This window comes from Enhydra lutris, unplaced genomic scaffold (assembly GCF_002288905.1).
Source record: "Enhydra lutris kenyoni isolate GAN:26980312 unplaced genomic scaffold, ASM228890v2 scaffoldscaffold28, whole genome shotgun sequence".
In the NCBI taxonomy this organism is placed as follows: Eukaryota; Metazoa; Chordata; class Mammalia; order Carnivora; family Mustelidae; genus Enhydra; species Enhydra lutris.
In genome coordinates this window covers 5,473,147-5,493,277 of record NW_019154112.1, presented here as the reverse complement: position 1 = coordinate 5,493,277, position 20,131 = coordinate 5,473,147, and the positions used below count along the sequence as shown (strand labels likewise).

At 54.2% G+C, this 20,131-nt stretch overlaps 1 protein-coding gene across 2 annotated transcripts in view; it reads right to left on the bottom strand.

Moving 5' to 3' along the window:
- LOC111152173 (ankyrin repeat and sterile alpha motif domain containing 1A) overlaps positions 1-20,131 on the bottom strand; it is a 178,346-nt gene that overhangs the window by 18,547 nt on the left and 139,668 nt on the right. For both annotated transcript variants that reach the window (XM_022510537.1, XM_022510538.1), the window contains 2 exons: positions 13,958-14,024; positions 8,615-8,721 (listed from right to left, as the gene is read on the bottom strand). In XM_022510537.1, the coding sequence (XP_022366245.1) occupies positions 8,615-8,721; positions 13,958-14,024 (174 nt within the window). The remainder of the gene's footprint in view (positions 1-8,614; positions 8,722-13,957; positions 14,025-20,131) is intronic.

Sequence of the window (20,131 nt, the reverse complement as noted above, 5' to 3'; positions counted from 1 at the left end):
CTGCCTCCGGGAATCCAGGATCCAGTAGTCTGTGCAGTGGGTCAAGTTCCTGAAGGGAAAATACTGCAAACTCGCCACCCCGCTTAAACTCAGCCCTTGTGGGAACTATCCAGAGCAGGGCAAGGCCCACAGGCGGCCTGGGGGGAAGCCCAGACTGCTGTGGCTATGGTGAGCCACAGACCCCTGCCCCTCCTCACTCTCTGTCCCCCTCTCCCAGAGGTCCTTCCTGCTCCCCCTGGGTGGGCCCCTCACACCCCGGACCACCCAGGTCTGCTCGCCCTCTCCCTCCTGGCCCACCTGCCAGGATGCACGGGTGTTAGTACAACCCCAGCCTCAGAAAGGCACTCCTGGCTCAGAACAGGGCCCTGTCCTGTGTGTAGCCACCTGCGCCCCAGGGGACTGGGCCCGGGATGGCCCAGCACTGGGGCCGGGTACGTGCTCTAAGAACCGCAAAAGCCCGCTTGTGGTGGAGGAAGCCACGGTGTCCGCTGGCGGGTTAAGTCACTGGGTGCCCTGGACCCTTGTCCGGGCAGTCACTGTAGCTAGTCCTGAGAGATAGTTACATGTCACCAGCAAAGGTGCGAGCAATACAGGAGAATGAGAAAAAGTCAGGCTTGCAGACAACGCATCTGGGCACTCCATCTCGAGGCCTATCCGTCACCAGATGTCAGCACCCCCGGGATCGGGCCCCCACTCAAATGGAGGTGGACACCGTCTGATGGAAGAGTGTATCCTGGCAGAATAGCACTGGACTGGCCTGCCTCTCCCACCTCATTTCATGTTCACCGTGGCCACTCTCTCCTCATTCACTTGGTCATTTCTCCTGCCATCAGTCATGAAAAAGCAGACTCAAACCTCTCTTGAGGGACAGAGTGAGAAACAGGGCTGCGGTCCTGGCCACATTTCGCCTCTGGGGAAAGCCTGGCACCTAATGTCCCTCTCCTCTCCAGCCCAGTTCCGTGGGGAGGGATACTCCTGAGGCTGCCCTGCATTGGTGGGGGGGCATAGGAGGGCACTGAGGGAAGGCGCAGCCCGAGGGCACCCAGTGGGACACACACGCCCCTCCGGGCACGGATCTGCGGGGCCCACTTCCTAGGAGGGGAGCTGCCACAGCTCGGTAACAAATGAGGGGCTCAGTTGGTGGGAGGCCTGCACGCACGGCCCCCTCTGGTCAGATCCAGGGCAAGTCTGGTCTACACCCCCCGGGCGGATCCGTGTGTGTGGAGGCCTGGACTCAGACCCCCAGGCCTCAGACACCTCACAGGCTATTTACTCTGCAGTCCCTTCAGGAACGTTGTCGGTTTCCATGGGGCCCTGCCTGTCTTTCCCGCATCAAAAACAATTTTTTTTTTCCTGAGTAAAGAAGTTATACAAATTTACTATAGAGCATTTTAAAAAGAAAGCGCAAAGAAAAATGTAAAAGCAAACCCACAGATTCATCACCTCATGGAATAAAAAAGGGGTACCATTCTGGTATTCTTTTCTAAGAGAATATTTTTTTAAAAGGTAGGACTGCAATTAGTTCTATCACTTTGGTGTATTTTTCTAAGCATTTATTTAAAAACTTTTAGCAAAATTGGGCTCATAGTATACATGTTGTTCTTTTAACTGCTTTTACCCCCACCCCTCCATTTTCCTGTATTGCACAAACACCTATGCCGGTGATATTCAGCTGTCTGTCAGGACTAGCTACAGCAACTGCCCGCACTGGGGTCCAGGGCACCCCACGACTTAACTTGCCAGTGGACATGGTGGCTTTCTCCACCGCTGGGGGAGCAGGATGTCTGGGAGAGGGGGCAGGGCTCTGCGGCTCACGCTGTGGCTCCAAATGTTAACAATGACAAAAAACAGAAGCCTCACTCCTTGAAGCACACATGCGTTCTCTCACTTCGGGGCTGAGGGCTTTCTGTGCGCCGCCGCCACACACAAGGCAGTATGGTGCGCAACGGAGTAAGAAATAAGAACTGAGTTCAAATTCTGACTTTGTTGCTCAAGGTTCTTACAAACTTAGAACCTTATAAAAAGGAGTAAGCTCCCCTGCTTCGCAGGTTAAATAAAGAATCCCATGGCGCTGAGTGCTGACCTGCTGCTGGCAGGAACCAGCGCTCAGGGAGTGCTCTTATGCAGCCTTCTGGCCTAGCCAACCTGCTCCTGCCCTGGGGCTGTGTCACAGAGCCCCGGGCAGGACACCTTCCCCCAGCTCAGCCCTGCACCTCGCCCCCTGCTCTCCCGGCAACCCCCGACCCCACTGCAGCCCAGACCTGTCCCTACCCAGAGAGACAGAACTTGACAGTGACCAATGCAAGCAGTTCTATAGAAGAGGAGGAAGAGGCACACCTGTCATCAGTTCTGTTTCTGAAGCCAGAGGCCCTTGCCATCTGTCAATCTCCGAAGGGCTCCCACGGATGGTGTGAAAACACCAGTGTCAGGACTCGTCTCCCAGTTTTGTGGAAACAACATCCCTTTGTGACCCTTGCTCTCCCAAGCAGGTTCCTGGCATCCCCATTCTCTCCACACCAGGCCCAGCACCCTTCCCTCCAGCTGCTACCCATCACCCCCGAACACCTGCCTTTCTGAGGCCTTCTCTGAGGTCAAGGAGCTGTATCCACCCTCCAGATCAGCAGTGGAACTTAGCAAGGCCCAAGGCAGACTGGAGTCAAAGGGCTCAGTTCCAAGATCGCCCCAAGCAAGCTTTACACCACAGACCTGTGGACAAAGCCAGTGTGTGTCCAGCAGAGAAAGGTTGCTGCCTGCGCTCCGTGCGGAGAACGTACCACCGTACTGCCTTACATTCTTGCACTCATGGCCGGTCTCAGTGGCTGTTATGTGTCACAACAGGGAACAGTGTGTCCCCTGCAGAACTTACGTCCCCATAAAGCAAGCGGTCAAATGAGATGCCATGGGACAGGGGATAAGCAAGGGGGCACAAAATCTTATGGGGGGTGCTGGAGGAAAACCCACATCTCCTGACTCCCAGTCTGGTTCTCTTTGCAAGTACGTAGAACCTCTACTTCTCCCCTGAGCCCTTCTCCCTCCAGCTGACTTCACCATGGCCTCAGCAAGCGCCAGACCTTCACTGAGAATCCTGTGGTGGTGGGAGCTGCAAAGCCAGAAGGCTTCGGTGGCACCCCCCAGCCAGAGCCACAAGCTTACTAGGGTCTGATTCCCAGCAGCTTCTTTTCCCAGCATTCTGCAGAGTGGCCCCCAACACGCAGTGGGTAGATGGAACGTCTGCCTGACCCGGACTCGCACCTGCCAATGAGGCCATGTAGCACCAGCCTCGCTCACTGGCTCACATGCCACGGCTCCTCTTTGAGGGGGTGCGCTGAGTACGAGCCCCCAGACATAGCACATTCCTGGGAAAAGAGGTGTGGAGACTAGAGTGGGAGGCGGGAGCACGCCTCTGGGCCCAGGAGGCCCGCTTCTAGTCCCAACGCAGGCATCTGCTTGCGGAGCAACCTCGGGGAAATGACTTAATCCGAGAGTCGGCAGTGTGGACTCAATGGGCCCCAGGAGTCCACGGATGGGCTCCAGGGATGCCTGTGAACACGTGAATTTTAACTGACACTCGGTGTGTGAGGAGGTCTGTGCGTCTAATAGAGACACATGGACCCCGGGCCCTGCCCATGGGTGCTGCTGGGGGTTGGAATATGTGACCACTCAGACATTGGAGACGCTGGCACAGAACCCCTGCTGCTGCTCAAAATCAGAAGCCAAGCAACAGTCCGACTCCGTCTTCAAGTGAACTCGGTTCATCTCACAGACATGAAGATAGTTCTCAGCTCCTTTCCCTGTCAAGGGGACTGGAGAAGGCCAGAGCAGTACCAGGGGAAACCACAGTGGGACTCCAGCTGAGGTCACCCGACCCTGAACAACTCCACACAGTCTGGCAGACAGAAAGGAAGAGGGAGAGCAAGAGAGAGCATGGCCTGGAAAGAGGCCCGAAGTGAGCCTGCCTTCTCCCAAGGTGAAAGGGTCCAGCAGAGACGAGGAAGCATCTGGTGGTGCAGCCACCCTTGGGGCCCCCCGAGAAGGTGACCACAGCCATGAGTCAGCCCAGGAGACGGGATCTGCACAGTCTCAGAGTGTTCCTTTCAAAGCCCAGGTCCCAGCTCCGTGGACCCTCCAATGCCTCTAGCTGAGGAAAATCTATCAGGCCCTGCTTCACATTGGGGCACAGAAAATTCTGAAGGAGAAGCCAGCAGTTAGAGTGCTCTGTGAGCTGAAGAGGGTGCTAGGGCAGATGGAGAAGTTGAGGCAGGGAGGAGGCGTCTCGACAGCAGTGCTGCAGCAGGCCCAGGCCAAAAGGGGGCCCGTGGAGCCTCAGGGGAAGAAGGCAAAGGGAGGGAGCACAGGAAGTCTGGGTAAGAACCCACGGGCACGGCCTCCCTGTGCACAGAATGCCGGCTTCCCAGGCTGGAGAGTGAGAAGCTAATCCAGAGACAGAGCACGGAGAGAAGCTCTGGGGTCTGGGGACCTGGCTGGAAACCTCACAGAGGCCAAGAAAGAATTCCCTCCTCCCCGAGCCTGTGCCTTTGAGCCCTCTCAGGGCTCACTCCTCTTCACCTGTCATCCCTCCCCAACACACGGGAACAAGCTGGCATGGCCTCAGAAACAGACAGGAAAGCAGTAGGAGCCAATCTGCATGTGGAGGAAGCCTGTGGAGAAATAAATTGACAGGAGGAGCAAGAGGCCTCCATGACGATGCTGGCTGTGAGAGGCAACAGGCCCGCAGCTCGGTCTGTTTCTGACCCAGCCAGAGCTGGATGCCAGACTCATTTCCCTCTTCCGTTTGTCTGTCCCCCAGCATAGCCCCCACCACGTGCCCGTTCTCCAGCATGTGCCATCATCTAAGGTGCACCCCGACTCCAGGGGCTCTCTGCCTGATGAGGACCACAACCAGAGGGCCCCCCCCCGTAACATGGCCATCAAGGCTGCTCATAGTCAAAACCAGCCCACCCCTCCAGCCTGGCTATGCTACACTACACTATACTATACTACACTGACCTCCTTATTCCCCACAGACCACTCATGCCCCACACTCGCCCCTCCTCCAGGCCCCACAGCCCCGGCAAACCCTTAGACAGCACGTGTGATCCAGAAGTTCAAAGCTGCACGGATCTGGGCTAGCATCTCGGCACTGCCACTTGCTGGCAGTGACTCCGCCCTCTGGGCCTCACAGCCCCAGCTGAGACTCGACCCAACAACACACCCAGGGCCGTGAGCCAGCTCCTTGCCCAGCACGCGGTCCGCATCCGGGAAGCGGGGGATCTCCTCCCCTGTGCTCCTGCAGCACCTACAGGCCTCACCATAGCGCGTACCACTGGGCTACTCTATTGTTTTCATTGCTTTGCTTTGTGTGCTTGTTTTCCCAGCTGGACCATCAGGTTCCTTCAGACACGTGCATTATTTGCTTTTCTGACTTCAGATCCATTCATTCGTGGTAGCAAAGGCACAAGACCTACTACATTCCAAAAGAGAGTCAGCCACCTACAGTCCCCCTTAGATAACCTCCGAAATGTTCTGGCCGACCCCCTTGAACCTCTCGTGCAGAGAGGTTTTCTTTTTTGAAAATTAAGTTCATGTCACACATGGATTTTTGTGTCTTGATTTTTTCACTCAACACTCCAAGGTGAATGTTTCTCTGTATCAGACATTCTTCAAAAATGTTTTTTTAACATCTACCTAACACTCTGGCATGTGGAGCACCATCACTGACTCAACTGCCACCCTAGGAAGAGAGATCAGGTTCAGTCCCCAGACAGGGAGACCGGCACTCGCTGACCACCAACCACCTTCCTGCAGTGTTGATCAAATGCATTTCCTCCCTTCTCCTAGGCAAGCCCATTTCCCGTGGACAAGACTCAGGGTGAAAAACGGAACTGGCTGTGATGTGTGAGTCAGTGTGGTGGGCCGGCCAGCAGAGGCAGGAGCCCAACTCCTGGGCCCTGTCTTCCCGGGACTGGTGTCGGCCGGATCAGCCGAGGGAACACCAAGCAGCCCCCCCCTGCCTTGCCGCTGACCCCTCCAGATCAAAGATGCTCTTTGCCCATAGGCATGGGAGGGTGAATAAAGTTTAAAGTGCAATGCTTGTCCAGCTCAGTCACCACATCACAGGGGAACAGCCCAGAGTAAGAAGACGCTGGACCTACACAAGACAAGACCCAGGAGGGCATGACAGAAAGTGGCCAATTTTCTAAGGGGCCGAAGTGTGTTCTCTGTGGCTCAAAAGGTAAACCTGGGGCCAGGGGACAGAAACCACAAGGAAAAAGATTTTGGCTCAGCCTGAGCGACACAAAGAAAAACCGGCTGTTACTTTGCAAGGTGGTGAATCCTCCAACACTGGAGAGCATCCAAGATTATCCAAGATTATGGGGCCAAGATTATCTGGAAGGGCTTGAGGCATAGCTGATGAGACCACATGATGGTGAAGGCCCTCCCACCCTGATGGGGGCTGTAGGAGCCCATCACAGGGACATACTCTAGCAGCAGCCTGCCTGTGAAACATTCTTCGTGTCCATATGCTCCCTCTACAACTAGAGCCTGGCTCCCAGGGACACACTTGCGCATCTTGAAGAAGAGTCTCGTAGGCTTTTCAGAACCAAGAAAAACATGTGTAACCTACTGAAAACCCAATTACATGGACAGATAGCACAGCTAGCGAGATGGAAATTATACCATATGCAGCGAGAGAATGTTTTTAAATAAAAATGCCCCCCTTCTTGTGTGTTTTTGCCTTTTTCCTGGTTGCTAAAACAATTAGCCTTAGAGTCCATCTGGCAATTTACATGCAATTACCCAGGATGCTTTGCATGGGTACTCGGGCCACTCCAGGTATCAGAAGAAACATGCTCAACTGAGGTGTAACCAGCATTCCTTCCCGCACAGACTCCGCCCGCCAGCACCCAGCCGGAAACGGGAGAGCGGCCACAGGGAACAGCTCGTCCCCAGGGAAACAGGAGGGGCCTAGAAGGCTCCTAGAAAGACTGAGCTCCCGGCCTCCCTTGGTGAGTGTCCTTCCATGAAAGAAAGAAAAGAGACACATTCTAATAGAGCCCTGCATCCTGTGTGGATGTTTGGCTCAGGGCCAGATTTACCAAGTTGCCCGCCCAGCTACTTTCTGGACGTAAGCATGGGGAGAGGCAGGCAAGTGGTTTTAAAGGAGTCTTTAAATGTTGTTTGAGGGCTGGGAACCTCACCCTTTCCAAAGTCAGCAGAAGGAGGGGCAAGACGTCAAGAGCTCAGTCTCTAAAATACTGAAGCACAGGGAGGGGGACATTGTGAAGTCCACAGCCTCCCCCCACCCCGCCCTTGCCTATCTGACAGCTGGTCTGGTGAAGGGGCTGTGCTGGGAGACGGAGGGTCCCTCACCACTCAGCACCAGGGGCCAACTACCCCAACTCACTGGCTGAACCACCACCTCTATCCTGGGTTTGCTGCCCTTCCCCCAGGACCATGGGGAGTCAGGGATTAGGTTATAAGAACCATAAAAAAAAAAAAAAAAAAGAACCATAAATATACCTAGTTCAACTTAAAAAAAACAAACTGCTATTTAAAATAACTGGCCCTAAACTGGCTTTGGAAGGGTGGTTTGCTACAGACTTTACTGTTTGCCCTGGAGATGGAGACTGTCCTAGTGAGGGTTCCTCCCGGCAGCCCCAGGCTTGCTCCCTGGGCAAGCTGCTATTCAGAAAGCACCAAATGCAAGCCCATCAGTGGGAAACCCATAGGACCCATACTGGAGCTAGAAGCTCTGGGCTGACTGACCCTGACCCCTTTCCTTTACCATATCCTGGAGAGCTTCCAGGAGAGGAAGGCTCATGGGTACCCTGCCTGAGCTACTTTCTGGGCGGACAGAAGGAGCACTGGATCCCAACCCCAGGTCCCAGCCAGGCCCGGACTCCACAGGCAGCCTGAGGAGAGACACCTAGATTTTTCTTTTTCTTTGACACCTTGCATTATGTAAGAAGACAGTACAAATGATACCTCAGAAGAGTAACTGATTCCTCAGACTGCCACTTCAGCCTCTCCTCTGGGCCATGCCTGAGGTTAGGACTCCCTGAGGCTGCACGGCCACATTCCCCACCCCGGATGCCGGGCCAGGGATGTACAGGGGAGAGGCCTTTCTGCTGGCCAAGGCTCCTTGCTTCAGTGACTACCTGCTTCACAGCAGCATTCTAGGGAATAAAGGAAACTTCTGGTATCCAACAGAGACGGAACAGGGAGACACCACAGGGAACCTAGCTGTCCCATCCACCAAAACTCTTGGTGTCTGACCCAGAACGAAAGGGCCTTGAGGCCTCACCACACAACACATGGTCTGAGGCCTGAGAGGGGGACCAGCGAGGGGCAAAGGTCTGAGCGCAGGGACCCAGCCTCTCGGGAAAAGGACCTGCAAACAGCTCTCCCGACAGAACTATTTCTGGGAGCAGAATTTAGAAAGAAGGTGCACGACGCTCGGCAGACTTCCTAGATGTCTAAGTCACTGCACCCGGCACTTCGCTGGCACGCAGGTCTACATACCGTTTCACACTCCAGCGGGGGCCACAGGAGAGCAGAGCAGCCCGGTTCCGCGGGGCTGCAGCCCTCCCCCAGGAGGCCTCTGGGCACTTACCAGGAAGCGGACATCGTCAAAGCCATTCAGAAGCAACCTGCTCTCATACTGCTGCAGCCCAACGGCCTCCAGCCACTCCCCGACGCTCTGCTCCAGCGTCCGCGAACCTGACGAGAGAGGAATCGGCAGACGCTTGAAAAGGGAAAAACCATTAAGGCGGTAGCAGCGGCACTCAGAGGAAGACAGATGGCACTGCCACATCATAGTCATTACCATAGGGCAGCCAGACTATGTACAAGAGACCAGAGAGCGGAGGACCTGCAGCTCCTCTTCCAGGTGCAGGTCAAGGGCAGGACGGCCCGGGCTGCTCACACACACACACACACCCGCCCCCCTACCCCCCCAGTCTGAGCGGCTCCGGGGCAGCGGTGGCACATGCACGGTCGCCGCGCACAGGTCGGGGCAGTTCCTCGTCAGCGTTCGCACTGAGGTATTTCAGGAAGTCTGTTCCCACAGGCACTAGAGGGGCTGGGGGGCTTCTCTCATCCATGCAACTTCAGGAGCCCCCGCGGGGCCTCAGGCGAGGGGCAAGTCCTGCGACCTTGCAGCACACACCAGTCGGGAGAGCGCACGCCTCTTCATGCAGCGGAGGGACACAGGCACACAGCGAGGGCTCCGGGAAGGAAGCGGCGGCGACTGGTCACAGGGACCCGGCACATGCAACGCAAGCAGCACAGAACCCGGCAGGGGGAGAAAAGAGACTTTTACTTGTTTTCCCCCAGCAGTCCCGGAATAAGCAAACCATGGCCACCGGCCCTTTGTGCTCAGAGGCTCAAGGCAGAGGGGCCGAGGGTGCAGAGCCTGGGCGGCTGCCCAGGAAACAAGCTCAGGTGTGGCTCGGCTGTGACAGCAACATCGCACTCCTGGGGGCCCTGTGGCCGGTGGGGCCAGGAGCTCAGTCCACAGCTAGACTCTGGCTGCGGGTGAGCGGGGCGTCTCCCGCACCAGGGCGCTGGCTGAATGGCTGCCTTCCCGGGCTGGGCTCTCTCGCCGGGGCTGGACATTCATTTTCCTCTTGTGGTAGTGGCTGTGCCTGTGACTTGCCTGCCTGCTCAGGTGGAAAGCAGGCAGGCGGATCCAGTTCTTGGCTAGAGAAGACAAAACCCAGCCCGATGAAAGAAAGAGGAAAAGGAAGCGGTCCTCTGTCAGCTGAGCTGCGGCGGCTTAAGTCTATTCACGTTCAGCGCTGTTCTCTCTTTGGCTGAGTGATAAAGACAGCAACTGTCTTCCCAGGGTCTCCGGATCTTGACGTTCTCCTCGGAGGACAAGCGGGGAAGGGACGACATGTATCTACTCTGCTCCTCGCGCCGGACAGGGGCGTGTGGCACAGTGGGGAGGAACAGAGTTTAGCCCTCCCTGCAGACCTGAGCTGAGCGCCTAACCCCCACCTACTTCTCTGGTTCTCCTGGGCAAGAACAGATAAAAGGAGGAAAAAAAAAAAAAAGAAGAAGGGAGGGAAAAGAAGAACCAACTACGAAAACATCACCTCCAGAGAACTCTTGACACGGTGAAAGTCATTCTGTTGTTCCCGGCACTTTCTGCCCTTCAAGGCAGTCCAAGGCCAACTGGCTTGGTTATCTAGGAGGCCCCGGCGACCCACTGTCCTGGGCTCCCCTCCTCTGTCCTCTGCAGAAGAGGTGGTGGTCAGGGACCCGGCGGCCTCCTGATGCACGCTGCAGCAGCGCTCCAAGACGCTGGGTCCCCTTTCCTTGAGTGGGGCTGTCTGCTCCAGGGAACCTAGGCAGCGGGCTCTTGTGTGCCCACGAAGTCAAGTGTCCCCGGCTGCTGATTCATTCCTGCTTGTAATCCCCCAGCCGGGCAGCTGTGGTCCTGCCTGCTCCCGGCGGATGCGTGCGCTCACAGAACCGCAGCAGAGTGCTTTGTCTGGAGGCTCCTGGGCTCCACGCTGCCGGCTGCCGGCCCCACAGCCCTCGCTCGCTCTCATAATGTCTGGCCCTCCCCCTCTCCCCTCCCCACCCTCCTCCCTTCCACGCTCAGGAAAATACATCAGGGATCGGACATCGGAGCAGAAGCTGCTGCTGCTGCCACCGCCCAGGGAGAAGGACACAGCAGCACAAGCACCAGAGCAAAATGACAGGTTCCCCGGCATCGCATGTCAGCCGACACATATGCGTATGAAAGGCGGAGACGGGGAGACTCTACCTGCCGCTCAAGGGGCTGGAAGCAGCTTATCGGGGACAGAGAAGGCACATTCCTACAGTTTGGGCCAACAGTTTCTAGGACAGCCAGAGAAGGGGACAGAGGAATGACACGGCCCTGAGGGCACAGCCCACAGGTGAAGTGACCGCCCCTGCCCCCACTCACCACGTAAGAAAGATTGTGCCTCCCTGCCAAGAGGATAAGCCATGGGGCGTCACAGAAACAGGCGATGAAATAAAGACGTTCCACCTAATATTCCTCAGGTGAGCAAGTGTACTCAACAACTTGGAAAGAGGCTTCTCTCTGGGCCCATCAGAGCCCAGGGGAGAAGCACCAGGCCCAGAACAGGCTCCTCACAATCTAGAGGAGGAGGGCGTGGGAGGGGGGCACCAAGGAAGAAGCCCGAACCCCAAGTACAGCTGTGAAGACAGAAAATGTAACATGTACAGGTACCACATGGCCCCCTCTAAACATGCTGGGGGACGCCTACAGCTCAGCAGACTATAGACAGCCCTGGTGAAGAAGGGGGCTCTGTGTGCAGGGAGATCAGGCCCCTGAGGAGCCTGCAGTGAACGGCTACTACAACGGCTGGCTTTAGCAAAAGAAAGCAAGTGATCTCTTCCGCTGCTCTACAGACAGGCCTTTGTTCAAAGCAGCCAGAGCTGCCCAGGCCAGTGGGAAGACTTCCCTTCTCAGGGCTCCAGACAGTGGAATGAGCTGTGAAACCTGTCTGTCAGGGATTCAGGTAAGTGGCTCCAGTGCTGGAAGCTCAGGTTCCTGAGGCCCAAGACAAGAATAAGACTCCAGTTCCAGCTAGGGTCTTGCCCTTCAGGACACACGCCTCTGTGAAACCAGGCACACTGGGCAAGCCTGGGCTTGGTTAATGGCTGCCTGCTGGCCGGCCGGCTCCTCCTCCTCCCAGGCTGGCAACCCCAGAGCCCACGCCTCCTCTTCCAGATCCAGAAACCTAAGGACAATCTGAACCCTGCTACTGACTATTCAGAACAAACGAGAACTCTGCTCTGATCCGAGGTGAAGGCTGGTGCTTCCTGAGGTCCTGGGGAAAACCCCCTCCCGCCCCATCAGGCAGAAGCCAGAGTTCACGGGCGGAGCTGAGTCTACTCTCCTATGCTTTCTGGCCTGGCATCGGCGCAGACACAGTGGGCTGGGCCTCTGCAGCACGGGCGGATGCCCTCTCTGTCCAGGTGGCCGTGCTCACCGGCCTGCCCTGGGCTCTCCCCTAAGCTGCTGTATGGAGGACGGCTCAATGCAGTGGTGCCAAAACAGGATCCGGAGACGCAGGGCGGTAGCCGGACCACAAACTCACGTGGGTTTGTGGGGGTAAGGGCTGGCTGGGACCCGCAGGGCAAGGAAAGATCTCCGTGTCACCACCCCCAAGGAGAAGGGCTCTTCCAGAAATGTGTTTTCCAGGATGCTGCCACATCTCCTGATTTATCAAGGTGGAGAGGTCATGGCCTGCTCTGACCCACACTCTCAAGCACATGCACTCCTCAGACACAGAGGGGTACAGGGAAGCAGAAAGCAGTTTCAGCTGAACTATCGATCCCATTCCTGGCTGTCCCCAAAGCACAGCTTTGAAAACTGGCAGCAGTGTTTGTCTCCGTACTGAACATCTATTCCCAACAAACACCTGACTCTCGATAAAAGCCCACACACCACAACAGACCGTGAGATTGTTTGCCTGAGTGTGGAGCCAGCACGTGGAAGCAGAGCCACAAACTCTTAGCCAGAAGAGCCACCTCTGCAGACCCCAGCATCATCCAAGACGGACTGGGACAGACCAAAGCGGGCTGGGGCCCCTCTGCTGGGAGCCAGGGCAGCAAGGCTGCTGGGGAGAGGAGGCTCCAGGAACCCAGCTGGAAAAGCAGTGGAGGGAGACAAGCTAGGGGAGATGCCCCCCGCTTCTTTAGGTTTTTCAATACGATTAGGTAATTATTTCATGGACAAAAGATGAGCAGTGCCACCATTTACCTCATCTGCTCAATTTTTTGTATCTAGGACTCATTCCCAACAAACCTGTGTGGTAGGTTCTATTATTTAGATGTTTGTAGATAGGGAACTGTGGGCTCAGAGGCAAGTAAGTGACTCGCCTAAGACCTGTATGTATCCAGAAGCAGTATCTGAACCCAGGGCTGAGCCTCCAGAGTCCACGCTCTTTCTACAAGCACCAAAGCCTCCGCAGCCCTTTTTCTCCCTGAGGTGCACACCTGTCTCCACCCATCAGCCTTCCTGACGGGGCCAGAGGAGCTAGAGGTGTCCCTTGGGCTAGGAGGCCATTCCTGGATGAAAGCTCTGGGAACCCCACCCCTTTGGTTAGGCATTTCTCCACGACGACGGGGAGAGGCCAGGCCCCTCTAAGCTGCTCTCAGCCTGGGAGTTCTGGTGGCAGGGGGTCTGCAGATGCTTGGGGGAAGGGGTGGGAGACTTGTTTTAGTGAGGAGGCACCTTTAGAAATGTGACCTCATCTGAGAAAAGTAACACAACCACAAATCTATTACCAAGGAAAACGACTCAGACATGGCCTCTCTAGCTGCCGGCTTCAAACAAAGGAAAATGGAGGCCAACCTCACCCCTAGGGCCTTGAAAAGAAAAGCAAGCCCAGACTGGCAGTGATCTGCAGTAAAAATGATGAATGACTAAGTAAATGGGAAAATGCAGAGAAAGACGTTAGGAGGAGCAGCAAAAAGCCACTCCCTCCAGGAGACACCCCCTAACGGTCTGACCCCACTGATAGAGGAGGCAAGCAAGAGCCCATTTCTCACGAAGGGTTAGTGCCAGAGCTGTCTGGGAAGCTGGAGAGACCAAGCTGAGGTGTACTCCAATTTAAGCCAATCAGAGACAGCCTACATTTACACACATAATTATGGATAAGTGACAACCATTAACTTTAAAACAAACCAACAAACAACAAAACCTTCCTAACAGGTGGGCCTAAAATGCAATTTCCCCTCCAATATGTAAAAAGTGTCATAACTCTGAAATAATAGCTCGGTGGGCCATATAGATCCATGAGGTTCTGACCTGCAGCAGCATGGGGTGGGTGGAGGCTGACCTCTCTCGCCCACCAAATGTCTGTCTTCTGGGTCAGAGAAAAAAAACCTGAGCCAGAAAGGAGCCAAAGGTCTGCATTCCATGGGGGAAAAATGGCTATTGGTACGATACCTGAGATCTTCTGCTGTTCCTGAGAAAAGTCAATCCCTTCGCCAATAGAGCTCATGATTTTCTCAATCTGAAACGGAAGAAAGAGGGACAAAAAGGAGAGGCTGTTAGGCTCGGGTTAAACATTGCCAGCTCATCATCAGCACCTGTGGCGGGGGTGTGAGGGCAGGGGAGGTCCTCCAGGTCTCTTCCAGATCATTCCAAGGTCCAGCACCAACCTGCAACAGATCAGAACTCTTTGCCGCTCAGATCAAGAGAGGCCCTTCTGTGACCACAGCCGAATGGGGGCAAAAGACAGGCTCCAAGGAGAGCGAGTGGGAGACCACCTGTGCTCAGCTGCTGGAAAGGCTGGCGAATCTTCCTTCCTTGGCATTTATGTATCACTCCCTGCGGCAGTTCCCCAGCCCAGCAGAGACAGGGCACAGGAGGCACCAGCAGGCCAGACCTGGCACATTTCACTGCTCACACCAGAATTTAAATTCCATGAGAGCAGAGACTTTGCCAACTTGGTTCCCTGTGACACCCCAAGTGCCTAAAGCCTAAAGCCATGCGTGGCAAATTCCAGCATTCAACAGATAATTGACATTTCCTGACTGCCAGCTCTGAGATCTGAGGATGATTTCGAGAGCTGAGACAAGCAGAGGACATGAACACGGGAGCCTCTCAGAAGTCAGAGTGAAACAGGCATACAACTCTGATCAGAGGATCTTTTGCTCCCTGAAGGTACAGACATGTATCCTTCCTCTGGATCACAGCAGACAGAGCGAGCCAGTCTCAAAGCATCCAAGGTCTCCAGCATTGCCCCCTGTATGGACCACCTGTTCCAGCCATCTGGCTTAGGTCACCCTGAGCCAGATCTAAGCCCCCCACTCCAGGAAAACTGGGCAGGGGCAGGGCAGGGCAGTGAGGAGGAGGCTACCTTCTCTCCTTCTCTTCCTCTCCTCCTCCTCCTCTTTTGGGTTGCAGTGATAATGAGCTCATTCATGGCTCTTTTTCTAAAAAAAAAAAAAAAAAAAAGGAAAGAGAACCTTTTGTTCCAGAGCTTGGATGCTTTTTCCTCTAAGTGCAAGTAAGGAGCCTAGGTCTGACAATCAAAAACAAAACAAAACAAAACAAAAAAACCCCCATAAAAACAAAAAAAACCACCACAACCAACTTTCCAGCCAGTCTCCAGCTGGCAGACAAAGATGGCACATTTGACACCCAGCAGAAGAACACATCTTTCCCTTCGCAGCCGAGAGCTGAGGCTGTTCTCCCGCCACAGAAATGCCTGCCTGCTCCAGCCGTCACCTGATTGCCTGTTAACATGCACTGTGAACTCCATTTCTGAGCTCAGCAAAAGCCAAGGGAAACACAACACAGCTGACCTACGGAGCAAGCTGCGGTGCACCTCGGCTTTACTGGCCCCACCGCTCAAGGGCCAGCACCGAAGTGGGCAACACTAGAGTGGGTCTGCCCTGCCCCTTGAAGAAACCACCTTCCTCCTTCCCTTCCTCGTACATCCCTTTCTTTGGCCTACCCCCCCCCCGCCCCCTTCCAAGAGCTGCCTCCTTCAACTGGTAGTTTGGTGCAAGGTCCACCCGTGAGGACAGGCAAGTACTTCCACCCTTTCCCAGCCTCAGTGTTACATCTACAGAAAGGGGAATGGGTCTTGCCTCCTATAAAGGGCTGTTGCGTGGATTGAAGGTAATCTGTGCTCACAGCAGATGCCCAGTCAGAGGCTCGTTTGCTTTCCATTCCCCCTCTGTTTCCCTCAGAACTCCAATGAGTAAAACCTCCTTATTTTTAAAGTTAAAAAAATACACTTTTACTTCTATTTTGTGACAAGTCCTCCATCTCCATGATTCAAGGTTCAAAAGGTACAAAGGTTACTCAGAGGAAAATCTCCCTGTCCCTGTCTAGCTCTCCTCCCTGCAGGCAACCAGTATAACCAGTTCCTCCAGTATGCTTCGAGATGAGTTGCAGTCTCCTGTGAGCAAACATGGAAAGATATCCTGCCCCCTACTGAGAGAGGCCGCCCATATATGCTGCTCTGTACCTTGCTTTCTCTATTTAATATGACATCTTGGAGATCCTCCACAGTTTATAAGAACATTCTTTTTTTTCTCCCCCAATGGATGAGCTGTGTCATCGGGTGTGGGGCTATTTATTTAGCCCATCCCCTGGTGGGCACGTGCATAGTTTCCAATCTTTCCGTATTCCCAACAGCGCCATGACGAACGCTGTTCTACAGACGTGTCTGTACACACGTACAAGTATATCTGTAGGATAAATCCTAGTTCTCTCCTGACAGTTCTTCCAGGCACAAAATCTTGAGTTCATGGCAGGGACCCCACAGGTCATACAATCCCATTTCCAACCCCCACGTCCGATTTTGCTAAAGGTCTTCCAGAGACGGGGCACTTGCTAACTCTCCCTGTCATTTCGCCCTCTTTGCAGAAAGCACCAATTTATAACATCAGTCTTTTCACACATCCGAAGCTTTCTTATCCAACTTCAAGCCACTGGTCTGGCTATTCCCCTAGAGCACCTCCTCTTCCTCAGGAAAGGCTTAGGAATATTTGCAGATAGCTCTTCCTATCTGTGGAGGGGCCAAGCCGCCCCTCCACCCCCAGCCACACTGGAGGACACTCAGCGCACAGGTCCCAAAGCCTGGTTCACTCAGATCACAGAAGCCTCCAAGCTGGGCAAAGAGCAGGCACTCCCTACATATCTGCTGATGTGCCTTCCTTGTCCTTCTCTATATTTATAGGAGAAAAATAGGGTGCTCAGGAGTGCCTGGATGGCTCCATCAGTTGGGTGTCTAATTCTTTTTTTTTTTTTTTTAAGATTTTATTTATTTATTTGACAGAGAGAGAGAAATCACAAGTAGGCAGAGAGGCAGGCAGAGAGAAGGGGAAGCAGGCTCCCTGCTGAGCAGAGAGCCCGATGTGGGGCTCAATCCCAGGACCTTGGGACCATTATCTGAGCCAAAGGCAGAGGCTTTAACCCACTGAGCCACGCAGGTGCCCCTGGGTGTCCAATTTTTAATTTCAGCTGAGGTCATGATCTCAAGATCCTGAGATAGGGCCCCGGGTCTGGCTCTGTGCTCAGTGGGGAGTCTGCTTGAGAGTCTCTCTCTCCCTCTGCCTCTTCCCCTGCTCATGTTCTCTCTCAAATAAATAAATAAAGCTTAAAAAAAAAAAAAAAGTAAGGTCCTCAAAGTGAGAAAACTTTTTCCTATATGGGGGCAGGGAGAGAGGATGGGTCCTTATCCCTGGAATGGTTCCACCAGGCTATGGGTCTATCTTTGAGGCCAAAGAGGGTGTATGTGGGAGAATGACCACTGTAAGAACCATGAGGGTTGGAAGAAAGTGTGGTTTACTTGCCATTTTCCTCCTGGTCCTGGTTTTGGTTAAACAGGCAACTTACTGAATGAATGAAAGGAAGTGGGGATGGGGGAAGTTTCCATTTACTTAGAGCCGGTAGTGGAAAAGCTGTTTTCCCAATGCCAGCAGGGGGGAGAGCTGAAATGGAGGATGACCCCAAGGTAGCTTTTCATATAAAGTCAACTCACCTACAGTACACGTTTCATTGTCCTCATAATCACCCGAAACCCAAAGCACCAGCGGGCCTAACCAATCAACATCTCCTGGCCCAACTCAGGAGATTTTGCCAAAGGGCCTTTTGAAATCACAGTGAACAGAGTAGAACACCCCGCTGCTTCTTCGTTCTGTTCCTTCCTGCCTGCCTGGCCCAGTAGTCACCCTCACACCAACTACAAAGGGCCAGGCACGGCCCACATTTCCACAACCCACCCTCTGGCGGGGTACGCAGGGACGCTCACAAATGTTTCATCGAAACTATACATGATGCTTTGCTGTCCTGTAACTGTAGTATCTAAGTCAAGCTGAGAAGATTCTAGTTTATAGAGGAACTGGGAGTACTCAGCAGTTTACGGACAACTTACAACCCAGCTCCCCTTCCTGCCCTGGTGGAGACACAGGGCTAGGAGGGACGCGGCAGTGAGGAGGTCCTGTGTGAGCACAGACTGGCAGGTGTCCGGCCTCACTCCGTAAGCACCGAGCTGTCTGGGGCTGTGATCCTACCCAGCGCCTCCGCCTGGGCTGGGGAGACGGCGAGAAGCTGGATCTCATCTTCTGGCTCGGCCACACCCTCCATGGCCCAGAACCAGCGGAGACAGAATACCATAATCTCAGTCTAGACAAAGAGGAGTGAGCTGTCAGAGAAAACAGATACCATTTTGATCCATATACTTTGTGTAGTTTCACCATTTACGCTTGAGTTAAAAAAAACCCAATCTGATCAGGCTGTTTTCCCAGAAATGTTCTGCATCTCAGGGGAGAAAGAGGCAGATGGAATGTCACGGAAGGGCACTGTTCAATGCTCTCTTTTCTGTTGTGTAGGATCAGCGACATCTTGGGGGAGAGATGGACAAAGCCCGCACTTTACTCCTGTACTTCACATAAACTCTACAGGGAACTTCTGTTTGTGTTTGGTAAAGTAAGGCCTGAAATTTATCACTGTAATGGATACATGTATTTTAAAAATGCTTGGAAGTGCTCCATTTTCAGAATGCATTCAGGGTTATTCTATTTAGTCTCTCCCTTCCCACCCCTGCCACGAATGTATAAAACACATTCCCCATGTGGCTGGAAGCTAGAAGAAACACAAACACTCGAGACACAGCTGCTGAGGTGCCAGGACTGCTGACAGGTGCCTGGATGACCAGAGGCTGGCAGCAGGAGGTGACAGTCTGTCTACAGACAAAGAGGCCTCCATTCCCTGTCACTATACCCTGGCTTCAGGAACAAATCTGATCACACTAGCCTTTTCACTGGCTATCAAGAGTGAGGGAAGGGAGAAGACAGCTGCTGGGGGCAGAACTACTTCTCCAGGCACAGAGTCCACAGAAGAACCATGAGCCTCGATGCAACTTGGCAGCAAGGCCTAAGTGAAACCTCCCTTCCAGAAGGGGGTACAAGTTAGACGCAATGGCTATGTTCAGGGGCTCCCATATGTAGCCAAATACTGGGAGAGCAGTAATCAGTCTGGTCAACATGCCTGTAAAGGGGTGCCTAATGGGGAGGAAGAAGGGAAAGGGATCATCTCCTCCCACCTTCTTTTGTGGGCAAATGGGAACACGAAGGGAGAGGTTCATGAAGGGAGAGGTTTTTGCAATTCACCAGCCACTAAATTTGGCTCTTGATGTCAGGCATTCCCTTCCAATCCTCCTTCTGCTGCTTGGGGAGCTCTTGGCTCCCTAGGATTCACCTACCAGTTGGAAAATACATACCAGTCCCCCTGGGCCTGTGCCATGAGGACTGGAGACCCCTTCTGCCTCTCCTCTGCCCCAGTGTTTAATACCTTAACAGCCCAGAAACACCCTTTGGTTTGCATTCTGACTTTCCTGATTCACTGTTTTAGGATGTGTCCCGGACACACTAGAGAACCACTAAGGGTAAGGACCCTGATTCACACTGTGTCTTTTGGGTCCCACACGGTGCCATGCGCAGACAGAGCTGGCCCGCTGGAGGTGGCCGGTGACAAAGAGGAACAGCTACACTTTGTTAAATGCCCCCATCAGGCTAGTGACCTCACTACTACAGAAAGAGAGGAAAGGCAGCCAACACTTCTGGACCCCAGTCTGGATTCTCCAACTCCCCTGCCCTCACGTTTGTCTTTCTCCAACCTTCCTGGGCTGCTGGCATGGGCATCTCAAACCCTACGATGACCAGCTGGCTTCAACTCACTGCCAAGCAAACGTATTATCCCATTTTTCAGGTGAGGGGACTGGAGCTCTGCTTCGTGGGCAGACTCCCAAATTTCTCGCCGCTAGTGCGGCTCTCATTTCCGCAAAGTGCCATGGGTGGCCGAGCCTGCTCCCCCGGGGAGTTTGGGCTTCCTGCACTGGGGCACCAAGGGGCAGAGCCTCTCCTCAGGACAGACGGCCTTGCTTAGAGGGCACTCCCCGTTCCTCGGAGCACAGGGCTGAGGAAGTGAGCCCTAACCACCTCAGTGTCCCCGGCTGCTGTGCCCAAGCCATCAGGTGACCAGTGACGCACACGGCGGGCTACTCCAGCTGGACAAGGAGCCCTGAAGACTGCTGACAGCTGCACTCCCGGGCCCAGGAGCCGCATCAGAATTCATCACCATCTCTGTCTTACTGCTGCTTCA